The sequence below is a fragment of the Helianthus annuus genome, chromosome 16, assembly GCF_002127325.2.
Source record: "Helianthus annuus cultivar XRQ/B chromosome 16, HanXRQr2.0-SUNRISE, whole genome shotgun sequence".
Classification (NCBI taxonomy): Eukaryota; Viridiplantae; Streptophyta; class Magnoliopsida; order Asterales; family Asteraceae; genus Helianthus; species Helianthus annuus.
This window is the reverse complement of record NC_035448.2, coordinates 47588329-47600042: the sequence shown is the minus strand read 5'-3', so window position 1 is coordinate 47600042 and position 11714 is coordinate 47588329. Positions and strand designations below refer to the sequence as shown.

General features: G+C 36.9%; 1 protein-coding gene across 1 annotated transcript; it reads left to right on the top strand.

Annotated features, from left to right (window-relative positions):
- The first annotated feature begins 8026 nt into the window (after window positions 1-8026).
- On the top strand, window positions 8027-8903 carry LOC118488129 (zinc finger protein 7-like). Its single transcript, XM_035985269.1, has one exon. The coding sequence runs from the start codon at window positions 8242-8244 to the stop codon at window positions 8716-8718; it is 477 nt and encodes a 158-aa protein (XP_035841162.1). The 5' UTR covers window positions 8027-8241; the 3' UTR covers window positions 8719-8903.
- The last annotated feature ends 2811 nt before the right edge of the window (window positions 8904-11714 follow it).

The window sequence follows — 11714 nt, the reverse complement described above, 5'->3', positions numbered from 1 at the left end:
CTTTAGAAGATAGGAGGTGGGCAACAACGGCCATTGGGCAACAAATTTACATCAACAACACCAACACCTCCATGATCAACAGAGGCACCATAGGAACTACATGGCAGGCCTCCCGTACCATCCCCACACATCGTGGACGAATTACACAAATCTTTCCGTGCCTTGTGGCCCATCCGACCCGTCTCCCCATTGGCCCGAGAGAGTCGGCTCAAGTTACGTTCCACCACATCTGCAGCCGCCAGTCGAAGGGAAGAGGGGCCCTCTAGATGATTACCGGGAAATGATGGAAACCCTCACCAGCTACCCCTACAACACGTACCCACCTGTGGATCCAAATGAGAAATACCAGCGGTGATGGTGCGGTACGTTTTATGTTGTATATTTTTAGTTTTTCAGTATTGCTTATTATTTTACCTTTTGATTAGTATTTTCATTTATTAAGTAAATGAACTTTGTGGGTGTGTTCCCTGTATAACCCTCACGAGACCTACTCGTCCTCCCGAGCTATCGGGAGGTTTAAAAGGGCTTGTTGCATAAGCTAAATGTAACCGTGATTCCTACGAAAGTGAGTTAGGGTTGTTACTGTACATTATTTTCCACATAAATCAAAGTGAACTAACGTATGGCTTGGTAATGTTTTCATAAAAGTGGTAGAACTAGGTAACTAACAAATTTTGATGGTTGTGAGAAGGATGCTTCTACACAAGGATTGATATTTGTAGGTACATCAGGTTCGTGAGACGACCGCTTTGTTGAAAGATGAAGAGCACACGAGGAACGAGCGAAAAACCAGGTGCGTACGTTTCTTTTTATCTTTGATTTTTAGCTAGCAAATAACTGGATTGTATTTTGTATTTTAGTTTCCGAGGTGAAATTTTGGGGAAGGTTAGCCGTGTCACATCCCTAGTGCGTTTTTAAAAGCTCTATTCTTACACATTGAGGACAATGTTTACCTCAAGTGTGGGGATGGGGGGAAATTTTCAAAAATTTTTCAAAATGTCTTTATTTGAAGCGATCTAAAAAAAACACAAGTAGCTAAGTTAGCGAGGGATGAAACAACCCATTTGGTCTTTTGTCATGGTCAAGTTTGAGTTAATAGCATGACAGGTATTTAGCGGGTGGTTATTTGGGAATAATCCGAGTAAGAAACTTGCAAATTATGTATATCATATTCTATACCCTTATACGTGAGATCTTGAGCCACTTGTATACATCATATATACACATATTTCTTTGTTTGAGTGGACCATTAGTCATGTATTGTAGAATTTGCATCTTTTGATACGTTTGAGACCATGGACCGAATACAGGCACGGGAATGATTAAGGCATTATATTTGCTTACCCTTACCCGAAATCTATCCCTTAGTTGCCAACTTTGAGCCTAAACCTTTCGTTTGACAACCCAATTAGCCTATAACCATAAGCCTTTTCTTTCTAAACCCGTGTGATGAAAAATTCGATTATAGGATTATATGTTTGTATAGTTGTGATATATAAAAAAAGAGCAAAAATTCAGAAAATGTTGCGAAAAAGAATAGAAAATCATCGAGAAAATACAAAAATACAAGTTATTAGTTTGTTGAATTAAAGGCGAAGTCGTTGCCTTGTAGTTGATGTTTATAGCTAGCTTTGTTTAGCATAGTCGTTTGTAAGAAAAATCGAATTTTCATCACCTTCGTCACTTTAAAATAGCCTATTTCCTACCCTTCGCCTAGCTCCATTACAACCCTTCAAAGACCTTTTGACTTGTGCTTAGTATTCGTGTTTGGTGGTGGAGAACGATTGAGTTGCAAGCCTATGCGGGTACATGTTCTATTCGGCTTTGAGTGATTACTTTAAAAAGGTGCTAATACATCATTAAAATTAGTCAAATTGTAAACCGAGTGGAATGAACATTGTGAGGGATATGTATGATTTGTGAGTTTCAAAGGCGGGTTAATCTTGAATAACCATTCTTATATGATTAATCATTTACCGCTAAATATTTCGAAAAATTGTAAAAAGTCTGAACCGGGTATCACTTTAGACCATAACTTACGTCTCAAGAATGGGAAGTGTGTTTCTCGTTCGACCCACGTGAAAGTGAAAAACAGATTTGCTTGAGGGCAAGCAAAAGACAAGTGTGGGGATGTGATACGTGGTCGAAAACCGGGGTTCGTATTAGTTTAAGTTGATGTTTTTACGTGATTTTTAATTTCGAATAGCATACTTTTGATTAAAATTGTGTTTTACAGGTTTAACGAAGTTTAAGGAGCTATTCGGGAGCTTTACGGACCATCGGGACGAAAAACGGGCCACCGGGACGCGAAACGGGTCAATCGGAAGCGAGAAACAAAGAGGCAGAAAACCTCACTTTCTGTGAGGCGTCGGCTAGGCCACCAGGGGCGTCGGTGACGCCACCCCCTGGTGCCCGAGAGGATTTTGTTTGATTTCTTGGTTGGTGACGAGTTTGAAAGCCTGGTTTGACATATTTTCGGGAGTCGCACATTGAAATGAGTTTGAATTGAGTTCTTGGAGCCTAGATACCATATCATTCCATCTCCTAATCATGCAATTGATCCTCAATCACTCCAATTAAACCAATTCATCATCCGATTCACCATCTTCTCCATCCTAACCCTAATTACCATCACAATCATTGTCCATCCATTCATCACCATCAATTCACATAAACCCTAACCATCATATCCATCCTTCTCAAGATTCAAGATGATGCTCAAGCTCTCAACATTCGGTGATCGCGTGTCTTCGATCATGAGCGGCTAAATTCCCGAAGGTTTCACCCCGGTGTAGGTTTTTGTAAGTCTAGGGTTTAACATTGTTCTTGGTTTGATTTTGTGACAATTTGCTATTTGATTTTGAAGCTTATGACAATTGCCTTGCATTTGTATTGAATTCATAGATTGTCGAGTGAAGATTAAATTTGACTTTATGAAATGTTTATGTGCATTCATGCCTTGTCTGGGTTAGGATTTACATGTTCTTGGTAATGAAATGCATTTTTGTCCGTTCTTTGTAACGTTGATAGCTATTGGCACCTAAGCCTCGCAACACTAAATTCGTTAGTCACTTTTGCAATTGAATAAAATCTAAAAACATGTAGAAACCCTAGGATTGCAATTACCGAACCGGGTGTGAACCTTGTTTATTTATCTTGTTTGAAACTATCAATTACAATTCCGTGCAATTGTTTAAGTTCTTGTTAGTCATAATTAAAAACCAAACTTGTCGGTTCATTCCGATTTCTTTTCAAAACAAAAAAAAAAATCATAAAAATAATCGAGTAAGCTTCATAATTGTGACAAACCTTTAAGAATCAGTCAAGTCCATTCGCAAACCACAAACTCTTCGTGATTCAACCCCTTACTACCACTAACTCATTGTTAAGGGTAATTAGGGCATATAAATATCATCTTTGACCGAAGCGTGACACTTCGATCAGTCGGAGCGGGTTCGGGTCAGAACGGGTTTCGGGTCGGGTCGGGTTGGTTAAAAAAATGTTTTTAAAAAAAAAGTGATTGTACATCAAGGGGCAATTTTGTCGGGTTAAAAGTTAAAACTAACTAATAGATTAAGAGAATTTATACCTTCTTTGATCGACAAAATGCCAACTTTTAAACAAGTGGTTATAGTGTCACCTGAAAGTGTGAGATTATGATTGACGTCAAATGTTGTTTGATGAATTGAAATGGATAAGAGGAACTTATTTTCTTGGAATATGATACGGGTTTTGGTACGGGTTGAAACGGTTCGCGTCGAAACGGTTAGCGTCGAAACGGTGCGCGTCGAAACGGTCGCGTCGAGACTGTTCGCGTCGAGACGGTTCGCGTCGAAACGGTTCGATTCGAAACGGTATGAAACGGTACGCGTCGAAATGATTCGATTCGAAACGGTACGCGTCGAAACGGTTAAAACAACTTTCGACGCAGAACTAAACATGCCTAGATCTTTCGAATCGCATGTTTAATCATATGTTACAGATGTGTTGATTAACTGATTTTGCAAACAAACAAACAAATCAGATGATTACTTAAGGTATGCACAAAATACTATGTCAAGAAATATCATGCCTAAACAAACAAACAAATTGTTTGTTAATTGGCACGGTACGAAACGAAAGTTGTTTAATCATTTGTTTCAGATGTGTTGATTAGCTGATTTTTCTTGATATATCATGCCTAATCTCTTAATCATTGATTCGAAATGGTACGAAACGGTACGCGTCCAAATGGTACGAAACGGCACGCGTCGAAACGGTACGGGTCAAAACAATACTGGTCGAAACGGTTCACATCGAAACGGTACGCGTCGAAAAGGTTTGTGTCGAAAAGGTTCGCGTCGAAACGGTTCGCGTCAAAACAGTACGGGTCGAAATGGTACAAAACTCGTCCCGACCCGAAACTCATTATGATCCGAAATCTGACCCGTTTCTTTATGGTGCTAACCCACATCGACCCATTTCTTTAAAGTTGTCGACCCATTTTGACCGGAAAATAACAAGATGGAATTTCAATTGACCCGTTATGACCCATTTAGTTAAAATATTTTACCCAAACTAACCCATATAATTTTAAAAACAACACAAAATAACCCACTTGAAAGCCTTTGGGTCAAGATTGCCACCTCTACATGAGACACTAGAGCTAGAGAGGCACACGTGAGGCGCACACATGAGCCACACCTCTTGTACATGGACAGATTGTGTATCAGGTGGTTGTATATATAGCTTTTTAGGTTGTACATAGAGGCTGTTAATACACTGGATTGCATACAGAGGTTATTTACATCTAAATCTTGATTGGTCAACACATATATCATAGCTTCTTTTTCCTTCTAATTCTTGGTTTCGGTTTAGTCATGTTTTGGACCACTACACAGCGATGGGCCCTGAGCAACTCCACAAACCGAAAGGCGGGCCACAGATGCCCTATACCTGGTCCATGATGAAATGTCCCTTAGTCGAGGCTAAATGAGACTACATGAAGCGTATCTTAAAAGATGAGAATCTTAAAACACTTGTGGGAACTCAACTCGGTTCCACTTCTCCAACCATAGATGGTCCTGACCCCAGCAGACCAACAGTTAAATATCTTTTCCCTAAAATGGCACTTTCCCTCAAAGTGGGTTGCTAACTTTATACAAAAACATGTTTGGTGACATGTTGCAATCAAAACCCACCACTAATCTATTGATTTGATATCACTTAAGTGAAAGTAAGTTCCCATTATGGAACTGAAGTGGATGGTGATCATATCGATTATTAGTTAATACATGGCCAAAATGCTTTAAGGAACTTTATGCATCATACACCAATGGCTTTGAACCATTGACTTTCTAACTCTTGATACATTTGACTAATACAAAATCTAGCAATAACGATTGGTCGGACCATATTATAATAGCAAATTGAAAAAAGAGACATGAATGTACCTGTGATACATGAATTCAGGGAATGATACCGAATTGAAGATCTACAGTAAAAAGTGGACATAAACAAGAATCAGGTCATTAGCCATCCAGTTGCAAAAAAAAAAAAAGATAAAAGACACGATTGGAATTGTGAATCTAAAACAAATAAAGGATGACTGATAATATCATAATTGGAAAGCTTTGTTGGTTACCAATTCTATACATTTTAGTTACTGTTACTAGTAGGACCAATCAAAGTTGGTGGTTGCCGCAGGATTGAGAAAACGCACTAGAAGATAAATAAAATACAAAAGCTTGAAAGTTGAAAGGTGCAACAGTGTTGTCCTCTCAATAACATCAACCATCACTTATAAATTTTATGAATAAAATATTATCGATAGCTATTGTTTGCTTTCCAGTTTTAGAATGCATCAATTCAGTTCATAGAAAATGGACAGATTCTCAATGCTCATATCAACTCTAGGACCAATATACTGTTTCAAATTGGTGCTTAGCCTTCATCACTAATACAGCTTTCGTTTGTAACAGGATATCCTCTAGAATATTATGATCCTTGAACATGAAGGATGAATAAACAGATCTAAACGGGGCCCATTGCATCAGGTCCATTAGATAGCTGGAGCAGTAGAAAACAAATGGCTCTTTAAAAAGAGGATAAGATACAACTTGCTTTCAATGGACACACACAAGCATCCACTTACATATATTAATTTTACCCTTGTTTCCAAACAAAGCTACTGGACCAGCTTGCTAATTCTATTACTAATTAGCTATACAAAATCAATGCTCAAAGAGGTCAATTTGCATTGAAACTTTGAAAAAAAGGGGAATAATCAATTCTAAATACCTTACATTTTTATATAAGATTCCATATTGTAATAGCAATTGCAAATAGAAATAGAAATAAAGGGAACACATTATATCAAACGATAGTGGGTTCCATATTATTTTGTTGAGTAGCTAATTGACAAAACTTGGAGTTATAGACACTTTTAACATATCTGGCTGATGATTTGGGACAGCAGATACAACACTGTATTCTGTTAAAGTCTAATAATTGAAGAAACTTGTTTTTACCTTTTTACAGTGTTAGTTGATTTTGTAATAAAGCTGACAGACATATGGACTAAATCTTTGACGATGAGAACGCTTTTGAGAATTATCTAAAAATGTAAGGACTGAAACTAAATTGGAAAGCAACTAAAGCGGAAGGTACGAATGACGGTCCTATTCAATGGGAGTATAGTAGAGTATAGTATAGAAACCCCAAAATGGAGGATTCACCACCCACTTTGATGATTGATCCATACCCAGGTGAAAGCTTGTTGTGCTATTATAAGCCTTACAAAGTGAAAATTTTGTCAGCAGTCCTTATCTCAATAATATGACTATACTAATAGAATTAACTACATGGCCCACTCATGAAAAAATATATTAGCTGATGGTGATGCAGTACAAAGCAACTGCCTCTACAAGTGGCTTTAAAGAATACACACACCATCCACTTTCCAAACAAAATCACTAGAATCAGCTTGCTACTCATTCATCAAACCCTCCCAATATGGATATCTGACAATGTTTCTAACATCTATCTTATATTTATATACGAATAGGCTTCCCGTGTTTTTATCAGGGCAAACTGCATGAAGAAACATGCTTACATTTTTTCCTTATTTAAGCAACAATCTTAAATTAGACGTAAATTACAAACCAACTTACATTTTATAACTCAATTTATGTGACGATCGGCATGGCATCAACCAATGCCACATCAGGTAAACGTAATTAATTGAATAATTGTAAGTTGGTTTCTGTTTTACGTTTAATTTAAGGTTTGTTGCAAAAAAAAAGGGAAGGACTATATAGTCTGTTTCTATATCATGCAATTTGCCCTTTTAATTATTGCAAACTGGAGTTCATAAACATTCCTACAAAACATGCTTCAAGTACATACTAATAACACAAACAACCAATTTCTATATTTAAAAACTTGTATCGATCTCTTGATCATTTAACAAAATGAACAGTAACCAAAAGCGTGTGTGCCCACTGGGAACACTTTAGATTCCTTTGCAGATATATATGTTCACTAACACACAATTAACAACACATCATCTTATTAATGGTGGGGTTACATATTTATTTTGTTCAGTGCTTGCTAGACAAGACTAGTGGTTTAAAATACTATCAAGATATTCTACCGACTAATAAAGCCAAATAACAAAACACTGTTTGTTTTTTTATCAGCAACAGATTAATTTAAATGTATGTGTCAAGAAATTTGAATAGAAAAAAGAATACATAAGTTATCCAATTGCAAATTGAAATAAAGAAGAAGAAGAAAATAGAAATGACAGTACGTCTATTGTGATTTTGATTCTATTATCCTTTTTTAAAAGATAACAACTGTAAAAGGATGACATAAGCGATTGTGTTTCTTGAAGCAAAATAATGGCAGACAATAGAAATAATGTAAGAAATTTTGACATGACCATAAATAGGAGGTTGCACTTAATTTCAGTTTTGTACATTTTTAGTTACCATGTGAAGTTGGTGTTTTTAATCAAGAGGGATGGAGAAAAACGCACTAGACGATGAGAAAGTGGGGGAATATAAGGCTTGAAAGGAGCAACATCAAGCATCAGTTTGTGGGGACATTTGAGATATCGCGTTTGTAGTTTCTGTGTGTAAAGGTGTGTGTGAGAGAAAAGCACTTAACAGTGACAGTCTCATTTCATGCCATTGTTTATATATATATCACTTCGTTGTTATATACTCATTCTCCCCCGAATCCAAGTGATATCTTTTTATGAATACCAGGGAAGATAGAAGTCAAGAAAACACCAACGGGTGGCTGAATCTTAGCCTAGGACAAAATCTAGGTGTCGGGTCAGCATCAAAACCCATGAAGGTGTATACATGCAACTTCTGCAATAGAAAGTTTTACAGTTCACAAGCATTAGGCGGTCATCAAAACGCTCACAAGAGGGAGAGAGATGCAGCTAGAAGATACATGTCACCAAACATGAGTAATCTGGCTGTTAACTTCAGGGTTAACCAGCCACTCATGGTTCAAGCCCACTCAACGGTTCACACACTGAGACGAGATGGTGAACCAAGTATAGCACGGTTTGGTGATAATGATGCCAATTGGGTCTGGGCCTATGATGGGGAAGAAGAAGAAGAAGCGGGATCGAAATGGCCTGGAGGCTTTTATTTTGAAGCTCAAACAGCTTCTCAGCCGTCGTCAGATCATCAAATGATTGACTTGAATCTAAGGCTGTAATTTTGTAACATATATGTGTTCCTTATGTTTGTACGGGTACATCGTCTAATGAGAAAGATGAGTTTCTCAGTATACTATGATGTTGTTCACTTGTGTATTATTCTTATTCCCTAAGTGAATATATATCATACGTGTTTAAGAATAAGAAGATTTATTGCATTTGCAAATTGAAATGCTCTTCGGAAGGTCCTTTTAATAAAATATTTTTGCTCCTAAAGGGAACATGTTTTTCTGCCTTTAGTTATTAATGATATGAGTCCTATGTCACAAACAACTAATATAGGTTTTCAAGTTGTGTGAGTTAAAACTTTGAATGTAAACCATGGTTGATTGTAGCAAAGGTGCATCGTATTCCTAACAAGCCAAGGTTAATATGACTGCAGTTTAAACCTAATAATAATAATTGTGCTAAGCATATATATAGATAAATAGCATGCCATAACAAGTATATGCATATTCCATCAAATGGATTAGTTGTTATTTTCTGGTACTAGCTGCAATCAGTTTCTGATTCAACCTCATGGAGGATGGTGAGAAACAATAATAATTAGATGTATGTTAAAACCTAAGATTGATTGTTAACCAGATAGATGAAACACGGGAGAAAATGATGAATGCAATAAAAGGAACAAGTGAAGGATGAAAATGGAACCTGCCAATAAAATTAATGTCCGACTGGAACCTCCGGTGAGTTTCATTTGAAAACGAAAAGCAGATGTTAAGGTTGGATCTATGAAGAGGGAGGTATAAACCCCCAATCATTATCCAATTGTGGTTTGAAGGGTGATACAAGATAAACTCCACGCATTATTGTTGAAATCCTACTGTGTCCGACTGGGTAATATGGAGACAAGTGTTGATATGCTGCAAAATTCCTCAAACTCAAGTGAATTCATTAAATGATTTTGGGGACATCATACTCTTCTCAGACCCTACCTTTGCTTTGCTATTGGTAGAATTTACTGAGTATGATGATGATGATGAGGGGTGTTTATGATGATGATGATGAGGGGTGTTTGGCTAAGATTTTCCATACCTTACCTTATAATTTATTGAATTTTATAAAAAGTTAATAAGACTTTTATAAAAAATTAATAAGAAGAAAAAATGTTTATAAAAAAAATGTTTGTCAAACTTAAAAGAACTTTTTAAAATGACTTCTTAGAGCATTCACATTCAATCCATCAAATTTTCACCCTAATTTACACTAAAAAACACTACATTTTCTCTCTCATTTTCAATTAAATAATATTTTTTTATACCTTTATCATTATCTTTTCTCTCTCCTTCACTCACAACCACTTTTAAAATATATTAAAAAATTATAGGGGGTGAACAGTGTCCCCCCAAATATACAGATGAACAGTAACATTTTCTCTCTCCTCCACTCACAACCACTTTTTATACTCTTTATATTTTAAAAATACCACACACATAATTTGGTTATTTGGATGTGAATGCTCTTATACAGTGAAGAAAAGTAAGTTTTGAAAAGTTAGTACATAGTGACTTTTTTAAGCTTCTTATAACTTTTCATAGAACATTGTGGCTTTTTTGAGTCACTTAGTCATTTTACATGAATAAGCTAATTCAAACACTTTTTAAAAAAAATAACTTATTAACTTATTGGCTTTTCTCACCACATAAGCTAATCCAAACACTTTTTTTAAAAATTTATTTTAAAAAGTCATAAGTCAATAAGTCATTTTAACAAAAATTCCTTTTTGAGTTAAATAAGCTTAGCCAAACACCCCCTTATTATCAGGAGCTAAGTGTCATTTACTGTGGTTTATCCACTTTTACCATTTCAGACAAAATTTCAAATTTGCACCATTTTCCTCCTTGACGTCCTTGAAACGTGTTATTTCAGTCCAAAAAGTTAACTGTTGTTAAATCCTGATGTTTAATGAAGGGTAAAAACGTCTTTTTTCAATTATATATTCTTTTTCATTTTTAAAACTCTTTTTTTATTATTATTGTTATTTTTGTTGTTCTCTTGTTTTTCACTCTTTAATACATACACACACAAATATATTTACATATACATTGCACATACACTAGAAAACATACAACCCCCACCTACAGCCACCACAACAGCCACAACCGCTTCTCTTTCTCTCTCCGTCTCTCTCTCTCTCTCTCTGTACACTCTCTACCAACACCACACCACCTCACACAAGCACCACCGTCCACTCCCCAACCACCACACCTGCAACCACCGCAACCACCGCAACCAACCACCATCGTCCGTTGGCTTCCATCTCCACCACCTGATACGAACCCAAGGCTTGTGCTAGGTCACACTGGAATGGGTCAGGCCTATCTAAAGCAAAATGGAGGGAAACGAGAGGGAGGGAAATTAGATGGAGGGAAAACATGCGGAATTGTAGGGGATAGAGGCTGATCCACGATGTGAAGATGTGGGGAATTGAATACGTAACTGTTCCCACCTCAATTTTAGTATAAATATTTGTCTTCTACGTTGGTTTACTTTTCCTGTCGTGGTTTTTTATTTCAGAATTAGGGTTTGTTTAACCTTGTAATTGGAGAATAGCCCATCTCGAATCGGGCCGACTATCGCTTTGTTTCTGTTTTAATCCTATCAAAATTTCAGTTCTTAACATTCTGGTTCCATTGTCGGGAATACAAATTCAGATCCAAAACCAATATTCGCTATTCCAAATCCAATCCTAGCAATCTCAAATCCCATCCACCAAATCAATCATCTCTGAGATACGATGGCTACTCAAACCCATAGCAGTTCAGACCCACCCCAAACAAACCCTGGCCACTTGGCTACCCAATTGGCGGCTATTGCAGCCTCCATGGAAACCCTACAAACTGAAGTCGCCACTCTCAAAGCGCGCGACAAGAAGAAGGAGAAAATTGGCGGGGGTCCCAATAGATTTGATGATGAAGATTCGTCTGGAAGCAATCATCGCCGTTACCAACCTTATAACAAGATTGATTTTCCAACTTACAGTGATGGAGACCCA